The following is an 18,482-nucleotide window of genomic DNA, read 5'->3' as shown; positions in this document are numbered from 1 at the left end:
TCAAATGATTAAGCAGAAAAACATAGTAGTGGTGTAGTAACACAAACACCTAGTTAGCTATAAGCTGCAGCGAACAACCCTTAAGAAAAATAAATGATGAAGGAGACAGCTACCGGGAACATAGAAAGGACCAACATATATCCATGGGTGTATTAACTTGTAGGGTATTGCAGACTAACTCTGCCAGCCAGTCTCTGCTGATACTGAGAATATAGCTCAACAGCTAAATAAACCAAGTCAATCCTTCTGTGGATTCACATAGTCAGTAGCAGGCTCTAAGAAAATCCTTCGCAGCAAGTTATGTTTGGGTGTGGGAGGTAACCACGGTGTTACAGGAGCTCTACTTAACCAGGGTAATCCTCATCCCTCTCATAAATGGAGGAGGCAGGGAAAGAAGATTTTTAAGAGACAAATCTGCCTCACATTGATGCGGACAAGCCATAGTGTATCACCTGTCTGGCACTAGGTAACTCTGGAAGCAAAAAAATGCCTGGTATCCTGAAGAAGCATAATCATTCTTCCAGACCTCGCTGGTTAGAAAAGCTGACTCCTGTCAGTTAGATTTTTTATTCCCTGCTTTGTTTCATTCATTTCTACCATGATCTGCTGCACTGGGTGGTGGTTCTCCATCACACACACCTCCCCTAACCTGACCACACAAGCTACAAAGATCCCATTTTAGATACAACTACACATTTTTGTAGGTCTTTTCCAGACCATAACGGCAACAAACATCAAAGACACTAAACTCCACAACTCTCCTGAAAGCTTATCATCTTCATTTTACTTATAAAGAAAGCCAATGATAAGTAATTTTTCAAAAGTCATTCAACAAGCCTAACCTAAAACATAAAATCTAACCGCCATTTTTATTGGGATTAGTCTCTGTACAAATGTTGGTAAAATAAGATCGTTTTAATGCTGAGTGCTCCTCAGCAAGTAACAGGAAGTCCTACCCTTTATGAGATGGATAATATCAAATAACATGATTTTATGCATATGGTTTCCGAAACAAAATCAGTTAATATTTAAAGCATACAAATGTGGGAAATATCACAGAAATAGGGGAAGGATGCAAAGACAAATTGTTCATAAGTGGCCAAAGAAGGTTTGCATGTGAAAAAGATGAACTGACATGGTTTCAGATCGTTCCCATCCCTCCTTCAATATTCATTTTGTTTGGGGGTTGGTTTGTTGGGGTCTTTTTGGTAAATAAAGCTAGTAAAAGTCAAGGAGAGAAGCTGGTTGAAAATTACTTTTTTTTTTTTCTTTTAGGATTATTTCTTACCACAGAAGAAGGAACAGCCCTTATGATGAGTTTTAGTTCAACAACTTCCCCAGCAATTCTGCTCCTGCTCTTTGACAGCTGTCAACAGAGCACACCTAACAGTTCTTCATGTCAAAATGGAAACAAACAAATCCTTATGCAACAGAGGATCATCACGCATACGTACTGTCAGATCCTCACAATATCACTTGTTCAACTGGAGCTACAGAAATGTACAGAAACATACATCGGTTCAGATCTGATCTCTGACTGCACAGCACAGAGCCCACCTACTACCTGACAGCCATGCTTAGATCTAGCTTCTCTACGCTAGTGCTTGCCAAAATACCTGAGAGAGTATCGCCTGAGCAGCAGCAGGGAGGCTACTGAGGTTGAACTCAATTAAAGGGGCTGATTTGCTGTTATTTTTAAAACTATATCAAGTATTACTATGAAATCTCTGCATTACTCACATACCTTTGTTTAGAATTAAACAAAATATTGAGTTAAATTATGCATTAAAACTTCCTCATTTTACTATAGAAATAATATAGACAAAATTAAGACATTTTCTTACTTCTAAGTTTATTTGAAAAATTTTAAAAGCATTTTCATTCACCTTTATGTAAGATAGCAATACTGTGAAAATTACATCATAGGAACTTATAAACAGATTGCTTTCACAGTTCCATAATAAGGTAGGGCATAATATGCTTTCCAATTGTTCATTTCTCTTCATTTTAAGACAAGTTTCACTTCAGCACCTGAAGTCATGTTCCAAGAATATTAAGGTAAATGTACGGTTCATTTGCAACCTTGCCTGCCACTTTGACTTCCTAGTTTTACTGTAGTTTTGAAAAGTAAAAGGCCAATGCTAACTGTCTTGAAATGGCCAAACAAAAATTCATTCGCTTTGCAGTCAAAATAACATAAATCCAACAGAAAAATGAAGCAATCAATTCATCATACTTATATTTGTCAACTTGTATATGTCTATCTTTGTATGATAATGCAGCCAAATAAGTTATTTTTAGACCTATAGCTATGATAATACAAATAATAAATAATTTCAGCAGTTTAATTGAATACAGAACAAAGTAAGACTGCTACATTCACAGTCTACCTTTTCGTAACAGAAATTATCTTGAATAATTATCAGAGAAATATCTGTATACACTATGCAAGCAGAGCAGGTACAGTATGAAACAGCATTTTATTTCCATTTCATGTAAATTCCTCAGAAACATTTTCTCAATTGCCCTGCTAAATTAATAACTGCAGGGTTTCCATTCCACAGAGATTGCATTTATATTCAAAAGAGGCTACTAGTTCTTATATATTCCACTTTTTGATAGAAAGATATTTCCATATCCTGTTTTGGAGTAATATTATATGCTCTAAAATATTTTAGTGAGCAGGTAGTGGGACAAATGGCAGGCTTTCAAACATAGATTTGTCCATACGAAAGATATGAAGTAATCTACTTGTCTGCATGCATCCGAATAAAGTCCATCCGATAGGTTCTTCTACAATAAACATTTTCACTCAAAATATAACTCTCACTTATACATTATCAACAAATATTTAATTCCAATAGCAAATCTCAAAGAGAATAAAAAACATCCATGTAAAATTGTTTTAAATAAATCAAAATAGTTTGGGGTTTTTTTTCCTTTTCTTATATTCAGTTCTGGCCATGCATGTTTACTAGCAGATGACAAGATCAAATCATTTGCTCATACTCATCTAAATCTCTTAGCTGCTCTCTATTTTACGCACCAGTTCCCTTGGATGGAATGTTTCTTCTTGTCGAAAAATCAGAAGGCCAACAGTCCCTCCCATCTTGGTGCTTCGCAGCAAGGACACAACTTCTTCTTGAGTTTTGCCTGTTAAGTCAACTCCATTTACCTGTGACAAAGGAAGTATTAGAAATTGATAAGACTCCAAAACTGGAAAAACAGCACAAATTTATACTGAAAAATCGCATTAATCACATGGGACAGTATTAAAAAAAAACTCACTGAAGCAATCTGCTTATTGGCTCAATAGAGCTTCTACTTGGTAGAACTAATTAAACATGCAATCTTTACCTATAAATAACAAGCAAGACAGCTAAATTTCCCTCCTTTTTAGCAGCAACGGTATACTCCAATATACTCTAAAGTCAACTAAACCCATCTACCAGTATTTTTTAGATTTTTCTGCATTAAAATCCTTTGCTAAAATCAATGCATGATCCAAAACTGGTCCTGTTTCCACATGCCTTGGTGTTATACATATCTTCCAAATATATCTTGCACAACAAATTGTGTCAGAAGTGGAAAGTACTTTTTTTCCCCCAAATAACATTGGGGTAGCTACTCTTTACTTTGACTTTGTTCAGTAGTCCAAGTCCTTGGCCTCCAGATACCACTTAACAGGACAGACAGGTATGGAAAACATACAGGTAAATTTCCCACTGTATGAACTAACTTGAGTAAGGGGGAAGCCACAGAAAGATAGTGTATTCTCAGGCTTGACCTTCAAAAACATTCCTGAAATGCAAGGCAAATCAACTAACGGCATTGAACAAAGGAGCATGCTGCTCAGAAGAAGTCAGCAAACCTCTTTTTCCTTCCCCTCATAAAAGATCACAGCTCACACTGTTGAGATACCATAGCTGTAATATTAAATTCTTCTCAGTCCCCTTCTACCCAAGTCATCTGGGTTACCTTGAATTACAGTAATTACAGAGGCCTATCCCTCCAGCAACAATTCAAGCTGACTTTGCTAGTTTTGCAGTAAAGTGAAGTTAGGGCACTGAGAAGAAGTTACAGTCTCAGCTATACCTCCAGTGTCATTTGGCTTAAGGACAGTAATGAAGAGCTGTGGGTGATAATGTCTCATATCACTCCAGCTAGATTTGCAGCAAGATCTCTGCTGTGCATCTGTCTAAGGGAAATTTAACTCCCTTGAGGACATCCTTCAGGAGGGATGTGGCCTTGATTCTCTGCAGCACTATTCTCCTCTTATATTGTCGCTTCCAGTTAATTCACTAAACTTTTCCAGCCTATTGTCTTCCATGCTTGGCAACATCTTCAATAATTTCTGGTCTGTCACTCCACGCTGATTTAATGCCACTTATTAGGTAACAATTACTCTCCTTCAACTTATTCCTAAACAGCAATGCAAGACTATGCCACTATATTCACATAACGACATGCAAACTCATGTTTTTATAGTATGTCTGGGTCCAGCTCTTAAAATTGAAAATATGTAGCCCTTGATCTGTTACCTGGGGGAAAAAAAAAAAAAGAAAAAAAAAAGCCAAAAAACCCCAAAGCTACAAAAAAAGGCAAAAAAGAAGAGGGAAACATTTTCCTATAAGATAAACTACTAAAAGCCTTTGGAAGTTAACTACTGCTTGAGTTCATTCAAAAACACAAACAACATGTAACACTTCATCACCTCAATTAATCGGTCTCCAGCTTTTAGTCTCCCATCTTGAATAGCTGCACCTCTCGGAAGGATGTTTTTCACATAAATTGGAGCAGAGCCACCAATTGGGACATCTCTTGAAGTAATGCTAAATCCCAAGCCTTCTGTACCTGCATAAAGAACGTAGAATATTAGTTGTTAAAATGCACATTTTATATTACATATTATTTCTATCCAACAGAATGTAGGTATACTTCAGTGATACAATCCATGAAAATACATATGCAAGATATAAGCATTACTGCATGGCAAAAGAAGAAACAAAAGGCATATATAGGAGCGCTATAGCTAAAGCACAGAGTCTGGCACAGGTGGCTCAGCAGCCCCTTCTTGCAACTTGCTGTTCTGATAATTTCCAAGTCATTTCCATATTTCCAACTTTCTATTTCAGATGAGATGAGTGACAAGGAATCAGAACAAAGTATATCTGATATCCTATGACTGTCTTCCCTCTTGTCAATTTGGATCTTGTCAATGATCCTTTCTTTCTCTTTTGCAACCCTATCAACAATGCCAGTCGGCAAACACTACTAGCCATGGGGCTTTGTCAGCTCACTTACGGACACCAACATGTGACAGACAGAACCAGAGCTCAGTGGTCTCATTTCTTCTGCTCTGAGGGACCTCGAGCTGTTTTCTGTCAACAGCCTCTCTGCCCCAGGGTTTCACCCCGGCTCTCACTGAGTTCCACCCCACCTTCTGCCACGCAGGCAGGGAGCAGAGCCAGGCTGCCACTTCTGAGGTCCTGCTGTGCTCCCAGGTGACTGACTACGGTTGGCTGACTGAGGCAAAACAGAGACATTTATGACGTGGAGAAATCCAGGGAAGGTCCAGGCAATATGACAAATGAGACTTGCTCTTACTTGAGAAATTATGCCCACAACTGGTTACTGAAGTGTACCTTAGGACCACACCTGGGGTTCACAAGCTGAAAGGACAAAAGTAGCCTTTCCTACTATGCAGAAAGTTCATTTGTGATCCTCTCTTTGATGCAATCTGTCCAGTGTTATCAACAACCTTTGAAACACCACATCAAAACCCACCCTCTCCCCACTACACTGCACATGACTCAGTATTGTATTGAAGACAGTCCAGCATGAAAACAGACAGCCATTCAGCAGAGAGCATCCCTGACAGACCATCAGCATCTACCACTTCCATTTGAAACATCTCAGAGGTTGTTAAGATATGCCTGCAGTTCAAATGCACTAGCTAGGCATATGCATGCCCAACCTACATTTAATCTGCCCTACTAAGGCAACATGCAGTTACAACTCTGCAATATCAGATGTGGTCTCTGAAAGTTGCACAACATACTTTTTTGTATAAGATCAAAGGGAAAGACAGAAGCCAAACTTCTATGCAATAGTCCTCAGCCTGGGAAGCTGAACACAACCTACGTGAAAGACACAACTACAGAAACATTTGAGGTTTGTATTGCATTTGTGTGGCAAGGTTTTGGTAGTGGGGGAGCTACGGGGTGACTTCTGTGAGAAGCTGCTAGAAGCTCCCCCCATGTTCAGTGGAGCCAGTGCCAGCCAGCTCCAAGATGGGGCCACCACTGGCCAAGGCCAAGCCCATCAATGATGGTGGGAGCGTCTCTGGAATAAAGTATTTAAGGAGGGGGAAAAGCTGCTACACAACAGCACCTGCAGATGAGTGAGATTATGTGAGAGCAGCAGCACTGCAGCCCCCCAGGTCGGTGCAGGAGGAGGCAGGGGGGCTCCAGGCCCCAGAGCAGAGGTTCCCCGGCAGCCCCTGGTGAAGCCCACGGTGAGGCAGCTGTGCCCTCAGCCCAGGGAGCCCACGGTGGGGCAGATCCCCACCTGCAGCCCCTGGAGGACCCCACGCCGGAGCACGGGGATGCCCGGAGCCGGCTGTGATACCGTGGGAAGCCTGTGCTGGAGCAGGTTTGCTGGCAGGACCTGTGGCCCTGTGGAGAGAGAAGCCCACGCTGGGGCACGGCTGCTGGCGGGGCTTGTGACCCTGCAGGGACCCAGGCTGGAGCAGTGTGTGAAGAACCGCAGCCTGTGGGAAGGACCCATGCTGGAGAAGTTCATGGGAAGGACCCCACGCTGGAGCAGGGGCAGAGTGTGAGGAGGAAGGAGCAGCAGAGACAACGTGTGATGAACTGACCACAACACCCATTTTTCCCATCCCCCAAGTTGCTCAAAAGGAGGAGGCAGAAAATTTCAGAGTAGAGATGAACCCAGAAAGAAGGGAGGGGTGGGGGGAAGGTGTTGTAAGATTTGAGTTTATTTCTCATTATCCTACTCTGATTCAATTGGTAATAAATTAAACTAATTACCCCAAGTTAAGTCTGTGTTGCCCATGACAGTAATTACTGAGCAATCTCCCTGTCCTTATCTCGACCCATTATATTTCATTATATTTTTCTCTCCTCTGTCCAGCTGAGGAAGTGAGTGATAGAGCAGATTGGTGGGCACCTGGTGTCCAGCCAAGGTCAACCCACCACAAGGTTAAAGCCTGAATTGATTTCTTGCTGTTCCCTGTGTTCATTTGCTAAGTCTGCTTTTTTATTGAGCAGGTTAATATTCACATGTGAAAGAGGAGTCCAATACAGTCACCAGTAGTCTACGTACAGATTTCTGATATCTGCACAATTACATCTGATTAAAGTTTAGTAAAATATATTTTATTATCAAGATGGTAATGATGTTAAGAAGTAGACTGACACAGGTGACAGGGCTGGGGGTGACATAACCTCTAAAAATCTTCATCTTGGACATATCTAAGTCCTCTAGTATACACAGCAAGTGTACCCAGCTCAAACAGTTCAGGAAATTTGTATCAGTTCCTCTAGGCTAACTATCATGAGACAGCATCCCTTCCTTCAGCAGCATTCAAAATAGCTGAAAAACGGACATTTGAATTTGAAAGTCTTCATCCACTTTCAGGCTGATATAAAATTTATCAGTGCTATTACACAGAGATGAAAAAAATAGTAGATCTTATAACACCCATTTTTTACTTTGGAGACCTCATAATTTGAACGGTGCTTCAAACATTCATAAAGCTCTTTAACTCTTTGCAACATCATGTGAAGACGATCTGTATAAGTTTTTTTTAAGTCACATCTCAGCTTGTTATGGAATTTATCTTTTTCTTATTTCAAGGATCCATTTTGAATACTGCTCTTTGAGTACAGATTTTATCTGCTAAAATTTCTAAACTAGAAATCAGAACATGACTGCAGTCCCAGGACAATATTTCATTATTAATAAGCTTAATTCCCATAGCCTTATTATGGCATCATTACAGATGTCTGGTTCACACACTCCACTTAAAATCCCCATGGAGAAAACAGAAGTTGAAATGCAGGCAGGATATAAATTTGGACTGTGGCATTTTCTGCTGTCAAATCTCCAGAAAGCCTTTACCAAAGCCAGCAGAATGCCACAAATCCATGCTCAGCCCAGATTTTAGCAGAAAAAAAAATTTCTAATTACTTGCGGAAAGAAGGGGACTCAACTGAGCTATGTTTTGCTATGCTGCCCTGTACAGCTTTGCATCAGGCAGCTTTTGAGTGTCATCTTCCTTTTACCTTTTCTCTACTTCAGTTTACTATCCACGCACTAAAGACAGATGCCCTTAGCTGTATAATACAGCTTCATAAACTCCTATGCTTACTATATAGTAAATTAGAAGTTAACAGGACAGGGAAATAAATGGATATAGTTGACTGATGCAAAAAAAAAAAAAAAAAACCACTTCTGTGACTGGATTGATTTTAATTGTTTTTTTGGTTTGTTTTTATGCACATAACTGATGTAGTTACCTCTATTCCATGCATTTCAGTTTTCCTGTTGATAGAAATGTATAAAAGATCTTAACATCTTCCTCCTGCCAAAATATTTTCAGTTCTTAGGTTATATAGCAATGCATTATAGTAATGAGGGAACTGTGCAAATACACTGTAGGCTTGTCTGGTATCTCTGATTTATACTAATAATATGGGAGAAATTGGACAACATACAGGCAGAATCAGAACATGAGTAGAAAACAGAAGGAATTTTCATCTTTTTGAAAACATGGGAGTCATCCTACTCAAAGCTAGGAGCTTTACTTTGCAAGGTCTAGATTATATTTGAGCTATGTTTAACTCAATCTCTTACAGTTTTTAAAGAGAGCAAGTGTAGAAAATGTCTTCCTCCCTCTGTAGCTGTCATTTCTGCCAACACCCAAATTACACTGAGTGATAATAACATTTAAAAATTACCAATTTTTGGAATTCAAATTCTTAGGCTTCTTTGATAAATCAGCAGCTTTCTCAACAAGCTAGAGCTGTCCTTCTTCAATGTGTTGTTGAACACACCTTCTAAGGTCACATTACCCTCAAGAGCTCAGCAAGCTCTGAGCTGAAGATAAAGTAGTTTTAGGTCAATAAAAAGGGCAGTTACAATAGTAAAGGAACTACACTGTACAAACGGAAGAGGAACAGATTTGATGCTTCAGGTTTTTAGAAGAAAAAGTTTCACGGAGCATTAAGGGGGGTGGGCACTTTCATGTAATTTAATTTTGTATATATGTGTGTGTATATATAGATATAGATATATTCAAAATGAACATCATCTTATTTGGAATCAACCTGATCATAAACTAACAAGATATTAAAAAAATTATTAAATCTTACTAAAGGTGGTTAGGTTTTCTGCTTTCTCCCAGAGAAGAAGCATTTAGTTTCTTACTAATGCTAGGATTATTGATTGTAGATAGAGTGTGTCTAGCATAACATTTCTGTCTTTCTGAGGCTCTTCTGCACGAAAAAATTGTGCGCTCCTCATCCAACACCAATTGCAGGTCTACATTTTCAGCACGAAAAGGTGTTGCTGGATAGAAATACTGCCAGAACATGAGACAAAAAGAAAGCATCACCTCTGCACTGCTTCCAGTACTTTCATGTCCCTCTCAAAAGGATATTCGTTCAGAGACCCACTAAGGAACATCTGAAACCTACACTATCAACTTCTTAAGATACTTCTCTTAAGAGTTAGCTTCCCTTTCAGGACTGCAAGCAGAGGTAGAAGTCAGTCATGGTCTCCTTTCTCCTCTGTTTTAAGAAAATGCAGATGAGTTCTCAGGTACTTCAGTACAGATCTCCCTACATTTAAAAAATAAAATTAAAATCTCACTTCTGAAACAATAGGAAATATTTGATAACCAGACAATTGGGCACTATATTTGTTAGTAATTATGCAAGACAAGCAAAGCACATTTCAAAATAACCTCAATATGGAAAACCCATGTGAGTGCACAGTCCTCAGATGAAATAAAGGATTGTTAAGGAAAAGTGCTGATTCTTCATGGAAGAAAAAGAACACAGCTCGCTCTTTCCCATAACGATAAGGGAAGTTGGTTACACTTTTAAACAATTTGTGACACAAACCCACAAAAATTACAAAATAAAGCATCCCCACTTAATGAAACTATTTTATTATAAAATGATCCAGAATAAGGAGAGAGATAACATTACAATAAAACTAAGCAAAAGGGCCAAACTCTCTGACAATAATCAGAGCAGATACTCTCCTTCCAAGCATTTCAAGCTCCTGCATTTTCACAGTAGAGTCTTTCCTGAGATCCACGGATGGATGGATGACTGCTGAAACAATTATCCTACTATTTTATGCTAGAAAGCAGTTTTTATTAAGGACTGGACCTTATGCAAGAGCTGAACAGCAAGTATGTTCTCCTTATTGTCAGGAGCTTCACTAAATTAACCTAAACTATTTTAGATACTTCCTGAAAAGTTATTTTACTGCTCCTACTTTAAGCCTTATATTTTCCGAATTTGTGTATCTGTAGTCAAAGTAACCGTACATGCAAATGGCTGCTTAGAAAACTGACTGCTGAGCTGTCTATAAAATTTCTGCAGCCACATGTGCAATCAAATTAATTGCATGCCCATTTTTATGTAGTTGAGTGATTTGGAACAACTCTTTTTTTTTTTCTCCAAGAAAAGCTCAGAACTCTCAAGATGATCTTTGATCAACCTAATAGAAACATTCTTCCCTTTTTGCTACAGCCTGCTAATAAGTAGTGATCAGAAGTTTTTTTTTAAATAGAAAGATGAAACTTGATGCAGTTAATATTTCTTCAGTGGCTAACAATGCCCAAAATGATTTGCGTCACTTTTGAATCTCATTTCTCAAGGTCACTTAAGTAATTAGGAATCTACATGCTTCATTTCAAAAGTGACAACCACCCCTACTGCATCTGAAAAGGAATACTAAAATCGGTCTAAGAGAACATATAACTTCAAAAGAAATTTTAAATAAAAATTTAAAATGTCATTTCAAAGTCTGGTTCAAGATAATGTGTGGGAAAACAGGAGAGTATGATGAAAAATGTATGTAAATCTGTACACTTCAGATACATGATGCAGGATATCTTACAGAGAAGTTCAGGGCCCTGCCTTGGATGCTCGCCTATATAAACCCAAGTAAAACAAGTAATCATCCATATATATATACACATATACATACATACATACATACACACACATATATATATATGCTTTACTCCACACCAAACATGATGCAATTTTAAATTAGCGTACTCCCAAACTATCCGTGGCACCTTATTTGTGGCTGTAATGACTCTCTTATGACTCCTTGCAGAAAGCAACTTGTGTGTGGCAGGGCTGGGTGTCACCACGCCATAACCCTGAACGCCCAGGCACCTGGTGGGACTTGCAGTTTTTAAGCTCGGCTCTGTATGTAAGACTGAGCATGATTAACCACAGAAGGGCCACCAAGCCAAACAGGAATCCAACAAGAAACTCTGAAGAGCAATGAGTCTCATAATCCTCCTCACATCTACAATTTAACCATTTCTGTCCATTGCACTGCACAAAGGTGCCTCCTTCCTCTCAGGTGTCACCACCTCCTCGAGCACGGCTGCTACAACATTTCTGTGATGGACTCGGTGATTCCTATAGCATTCCTCCAGTCAGGTATCCTGCACTTGTGTCACTGCTTTCTTTCTCTTGAAGCTATAGTATTTTGCAAGATTTATTACTATTTCTCTGGGCCAAAAAGGGAGAGATGATCGCAACTCCCATGGACAGTAGTTAAGTTGCCCTCTCCAAGCGAGGACATGTGGACTGAAACCCTGATACACTGAACGCTTCAGACAAAAACCAGGCAAATATTTGGTGGAAGCAGGACTGACAAAAAACAAGAGCTCAGTTTTGAAATTTTACATCAACTACTATATATTTAATTTAGCTAGACAAATATGTAGTTACAGATGGAAATGATCTGAAGCAATAGGCGTTATACTTAAAAGCGATCAAATAAAATGAGACTAATTTAAAGACTGAGTACTTCAGGCTTGTATTAGTACAGCAGTGTCAAACCCCGTATATATGAAATCTGAGCAATAAAATGCCCAGTTGAAAAGCAGTCTTTTGAATGCCTTAGTGAGTAACAGGCTAAATGTTGAGAGCTCCTCAGTGCTTAAAGACTAAGCCTTAGAATGATCTGTTGTGTAATTGGTTGTTTATTATTTATAAGTGCTGGACTAAATTTCTCTCAACTGCATTGGCTCAAACTCTTGCAACCAAAGAAAAAAAACACTCTGGAATTGTCCCGGTGTATATGAGGTCAAAATTTCTCCTGACACTGGGTGTTATATCCATGTTCTTATTTTCTCTATCTATTAGCTGTGAAGAACTGTATTTTTTTATTTATACTTCCTTTGTATCAGCTCACACCAAAATATATGTAAACATATGCTCAATGTCACATCTTGCACTATCTTAATTTGTGTGAGCTATTAAGCTAGACTGTTACACAGCCTTAACAGCATTAGAATATCAGCAATAACCCCTACATCTATACGCCAAAAGTTCAGGCCCTGACCTTTAAGGAAAGATAAACAGATATCCATTTTCATCTAAAAAAAGCCAACAAACATTCTGCATTGACTGAAACATATGACTGACCTTCTCTTCTGACTTTATTAAACAGCTAAATCTTATGAAAGTTCAGGTTATTTTAAAATGCCAAAACAGCAATAAATATTAAGAAATCATAATTACAGAAGCACATACTGTAGGGTTATCTTACCATGTCATTTTATATAGTAAAGCTCACACAATATATAGAAACATGGCTGTAATAAAGGAGGTCTGTCAGTATTGAAAAAGCATCAGTTCTCATATACTACATCAGTAACCAGAATGCACAGGTTAAATCAAAAGTGAATTTCAAGATGAAGCTTTACATGCTTGCGTGTCTTAATGCACCCCACAAGGAGTTTTTAATCTAATGATGGTAATTGGTGAAATAACTGCTGCCTGTTAGCTACAAAGAGAACACATTTGTTAAATATCTATAACGCCTGTATTATTACAACATCCTTCATTAGAAATAATCAAAGACAATCAACATCCCTATTGCACTCATATTTATAACAAACTACTTGGGGGCATCCTTAAGTGTTTAGCTTCATTTGTTGCTCCTCATGTATGTTCTCAGAGTGATCAAATGGAAGCCAAAATGGGCCAACATCCCTCTTTCTACAGTGAATATTAATAAGTGAAAGACAGCAATGACAAAAAAGTATCCTTCCTTAAACACAATTAAAAAAAAAAAAAAAATTAAAAAATTACCATGCAGAAAATGCAGTACATTGCTGTACTGTCTGTCCATAATCTGAGCTAGATGTCATTTCCTCGTAAGTAGTATTCTTACAGAAGCAAATTGTTACAAGCAAAGATCCCCTCTAAACCTCTGAAATATGCTCTAAATATGGATTTCAAAGCTTTTACTAGTGTAACAGCCATCAAAATTCTCTGGTGTGAAATAGATGTTAAAGTATCTTTCAGATCACTTTCAGTTAACAGGTAGCACCCATCTCCTTCAATCCAGAAACACTTAATACACTGGTGCCAGCAAAGCTAAATGACATTATAGAAGTGGGGCAAGTATTTATGAAAATGTATCCAGTGCAAGATGACCAAAATGTAACCTCAAAAACATCCGTAACACATCAAAATTATATTCTCATATCTTATGAGCAGCTAGAATTCCACATTTGTTTCATCAAAAAACATTGTGTTCCCACATTCTATATTCATTTCCTGGTGCTTTAAAATTATATGAAATGCATATTTCCACTCCTGATTAAGAATTCTTCTACATAACTTCCCAGTGATATTTCTACAGGTTTCTACAGACACACACACAAAAAAAAGGTAAAAATCACTGTAGTGACTGAGACCATATTTGTAGACACAGTGATACCTTACTGCGCCAACAAGATTTTTCCAAGCAGGCAGATCTGAGCTGATGGCCTAAAGAATTTCTTGAAGGACCATCAACAACAGAAGCAAACTGTCAATTCAACCTTATGTCATCCAAGTTTGTAGAGCTTAAAATTCAGCAACCAGAAAGAAGCAATCTGGTGGTTCATGTGAAGTTCGTAGAAAGGAAAGCACACCGATAAGGTGACAAATAGCCTGGTACCTGTGAAACTGTAAAATCTCAAGCATTCAATGCATTGTCTTCAATACTTTTTGATAAAAAAGTTTAATTAAAATTACTAATGCTAAGCACATCCAATATGAAAGAAGTTTTAGTTCACAAAGAATACTGTCACATAGGCAAACTTTTTGCTGTGTAGTGTAAAACCTATTCTTCCTGCTGGAGATCAATTTATATCTAACCTTAAACATGCTCATTTTAATAACATAAAGCTTCCAGCTCATATAATCCTTTAAAAAATTATTTCTCAAAAAACTAAGAAATACTTGCATCTAAATGTCATTTTATTGTACCTCAAATTATCTTAAGTGTCTAGATGGTAACTTGTGGATAACTGGCTAGCTGAAAAAAGGGTCACATAGACATAGTCCAGCTGGCTGGACAAAAATGCACATCGCTCTCAGCTTATCTGAAGTAAAGCAAAAATACACTGTCTTTGGCTGTTCTTGTTACACAATAATAGGAAGACTTCGGTGGGAAAAGAATGTTGCAGGTGGGAACAGATAACTACAGAAGAGAAACTAGGGGCGGGCTTGATATTTAGGCAACTACCCAATAATGAGCTTAACTTTTGTAATATGTATGAGCTAATTATAACAAGGCATAAAAGGTGACTGTAAGGTACAATAAACGAAGTCTGCTGATCACTCATATTGAGTGACTGTGTCTTCCCTCCGTCGCGACAGTAACTACACAAAAATACCACGTTTTCTCACTTAGGCCATTTAACACATCATACAAATTCCAGGGATGTACCAACGTGTCTACATATGCACATATAACACAGATGTTGAGATAAGGACCAACCACTTGCTCCTCTGCCCTTAGTCTCTCACGCCCATTCAAATGACATCAGCATAAGGGCCATGGTAGGAAATTTCACATTACATCTCAATCATTTAAACACACACTTTCACAACTCAGTGGAATAAAAGCTTTAGCTGGAAATTAGAAAGTCCAATTTACCAACTGGATCCAGTACACACTTAGAATCTAACGGAAAAAACACAGTTACTCGGTTTGAAAAGTCATGATAACTAAGTACAGAATATGGGTCATTTTGCCTTATTTATTCATATTATATAGTTCAAGAGTCCCTGGGTCTTGGCCAACAGAATTTGTAGCATGTACTGCACTTCTCCATTAGCGGAGAGACAGAAAATGTTAAAAGCGCTCTTCAAAACAGCCTTTTGCGAACATGCTGCACACACTCAGTGTATGGCTGGGCTCCTGGGCATGCTATCAGGGAAAAGTCAGCCCCTTGGCTTCAAAAAGCCATCACATCCCCCGCTACTGCAAGCTGCCCTGCCCAATACAACGGCACTGAACACACATACATACACTACACACATATATGTTATGCTACATGAGGAGTGTACTAGTGCCTTACCTTTCCTCAGCTGTATACTGAGCCTCTTCCCTATCTTTTTGGTGTTATACCCACTGTTTGCAGTGGAGGTGAGAACTTTTTGAGGTGACGGTACCAGGCCCGAGGGTGGTTTCCCTGATGAATTCACACTATGAGGTAGCTGCGAGTAGGAGTCTGTCTGATCGGACTGGTTACCCGCTCGAGACATTCTTTGTAATGTGTGAAGTCCAGAATTGTTAATACTTTTGCCGTCACCATACTGTGAATCGGGGCTGAACCGGCTGGAGTAGTACGTGTTCTTCTCGCTTTGGGACAACTGTTCATACTGCTCTTTATTAGCCGCAGGGACCACATGGAACCAAATGAATGGCGTACGCATGGCTTGGCGAAACATATGCTGTGCTCTAGGTTTCAAAATTAACAGAAAATTAGCAAATTAGGACTGGCAGACTACAAGGCATTATAAGCATAATTACTAATGTTAATTAAGCAACACAAGCTGACAGACACATTGCACTCAAGCATAAACCATAAAACTTGAATCTGTTCACTAGTCTACTTGGTCTGCTTTTTGCTACGGTTTATTTCCTTAGGGCAAAACAAAATGGTTAAATATGTTTAACAACTAATGTACCAAATACTGGATTCGGAAATGCAAAATAATTAACCACAGTTTTAAAATGCAGACAGTCCTATGGCAGGACTGCAGTGTCCTTTTGTTTTGAACCTTGATAATTGCAATAATTGTGATAACAGTAATCACAGTGACAACAAAATTATTAGAATGAAAATGACACTTTATACAAAGACTATGTATTTCCGTAATTTGCTGAAAGTATGTGCAGTTCTTGCAAAAAGTCTAGTTTATGCTTTTCTGAAGTTTTTAGGCTTTCAGAATACAACATTAAGAAATCAGGGAAAAAAAATGTTTAAGCCTGCACTGACAGACGTTGCTCTAGGGTCATGTACACAAAGTACGCAAAGTCAAAAAGTCTCTTCTCAGGCTTAACAAATTGTGATTCAGAATCACAGGACAAGCAGATAAAAGCTGCTTTCAACCATACGGTACAGGGTCATGTTCCAATCCAGGTTAGAGCCAAATAAATTAAAAAAAACACATTTCAACTGTATATTAAGTATAGGATGATCAGAATAAATGATATTCCTTGGACCCTCAAACTGTTAGAGTATTCAGAACAGTATTATCATCTTTGAAATCACTAATTTTCTGCATACCTCTTTTCTGCTTTCTCTTTCAATATCTGTGAACTACAAGCTGATGTCATTTTTAAAAGTCTTTCTGATTCAACATTCTGTGATTCTACCAAGTCCAGGCATCCACTGCACAAATACTTACGATCTCTCAAACGTCTCCAGGAAGTTTCTGTATATAGTACCTTTAGTTCTCACACATATAAAACCACAACTATTTTTAAAATTTTAAAAATGAAGTCTCTATGCTGTCCACTTATATTGAACATGATGCATTGCAAGTATAAAAACAGAAGACATGCAGGAATTTTAGGACAAATAGTTTAGCAGTGCAAGAAGAAAAACTCCATAATGTGCAAAAACAATCAAATAAGAAGTGCATACATTCTAATGACAATATATTATCCCGAATTTTTCATAATTTGGCTAATTAAAAAACATTTGCATCCCTTGGTGTATTTTTTCCTTATTAGAAAGGCAAAGTTAGACTTTTTTTTTTTGCTTTCCTCAAATTACAGCAAGGTGCAGTACTAAAGATTAAATACTGCAATTTAAAACATTGTAAGTACACTTACTGTTCAAATCTCCTGTTCCGAAGGTCTCCATCGTTAATCCTGACAATACAATCATTCTCACGAAAAAGGTTTTCTTGTTCAGCTTTTCCACCCTTCTCCAATCGCTTCACCAGCAGCCCCAGGGTTCTGCAACATTAAGATTACAAATGATTACTGTTTAAACAATTTTCAGCATAGAAAATCCTACTGATTTAATATTTTATCATAACCACTATAGAAACTAAATTTTAAACCATCTTTACCTTGAAGTAGGATACCATAGTTTGAAATAATTTTTACCTGAATTATTTTCATTTATCCATGAAACAAAAAGCCTACGTGAATCAAGCATGTCATTTAAAAAGAAGAATGAACAGACAGTGTGATGATAGCACGTCCATTCTTGCAAAAGGCCTAGATTTCTGAGCAGTAAAAGCTCCAAGAAGCACCACACATCTGACAGTTGGCATCTTTTCTGCTAGTTAACTGAAATTGAACTGGTTCAACTTAAAATTTGAACTTCTGAATTAGCAGAGAATATTGCAGCCATCACTACTGCCTCTATGCAAGCAAAACGTGGGGTCATCTCACAAAACAAGCAGCCTGTAATGAAGGGAATGGGTAGAGGACTCCAGAAATTCACGTGAACCGAATGCTTTTATTTTTAAACCATAACTTTTTTACTAAACGGCAAAGAGGAAATTAAAAACTTAAATGCCATTTTTAATACAGCATATTATCTTAACTTAATTGGTTACCATTTGATAGCCTCTGTGCAATGAGTTGGTCACCTCTATCTAGTGCTTACCCGCAGTGTCACCTTAAGGACATTCTTAGAAAGAAAAGGTAAACAAATGTTCAACCTGAAATTATGAAATGGATCCTGAAGAGTGGATTTCTGAGGTAGGATAGTGTGAAAAGTCAATGATGTTTCTATACCTGAACTCTAGGTCTGAAGAAGGATTCAATCTTCAGGATTATTCTTGCATCGACACTGCACTTGATTTTTTTTAAAGAAGATCAGCTTTACATTGAAATCCCACAGGATGTATCAGTGGGTCAAATTCACATCATCCAAGTCAACACCATTA

The 18,482-nt window shown here is 38.1% G+C and overlaps 1 protein-coding gene across 16 annotated transcripts in view; it reads right to left on the bottom strand.

Annotated features, from left to right (window-relative positions):
- Positions 1-18,482, bottom strand: part of PARD3 (par-3 family cell polarity regulator) — a 481,499-nt gene that overhangs the window by 193,487 nt on the left and 269,530 nt on the right. For all 16 annotated transcript variants that reach the window (XM_080384293.1, XM_080384294.1, XM_080384283.1 and 13 more), the window contains 4 exons: positions 17,413-17,538; positions 15,647-16,029; positions 4,715-4,854; positions 3,047-3,175 (listed from right to left, as the gene is read on the bottom strand). In XM_080384293.1, coding sequence (XP_080240419.1) covers positions 3,047-3,175; positions 4,715-4,854; positions 15,647-16,029; positions 17,413-17,538 — 778 coding nt within the window. The remainder of the gene's footprint in view (positions 1-3,046; positions 3,176-4,714; positions 4,855-15,646; positions 16,030-17,412; positions 17,539-18,482) is intronic.

Source organism: Falco punctatus (assembly GCF_963210335.1).
Source record: "Falco punctatus genome assembly, chromosome: 4".
Taxonomy (NCBI): Eukaryota; Metazoa; Chordata; class Aves; order Falconiformes; family Falconidae; genus Falco; species Falco punctatus.
Note: the sequence above shows the minus strand (reverse complement) of the source record. Positions and strands in the feature narration are given on the sequence as shown.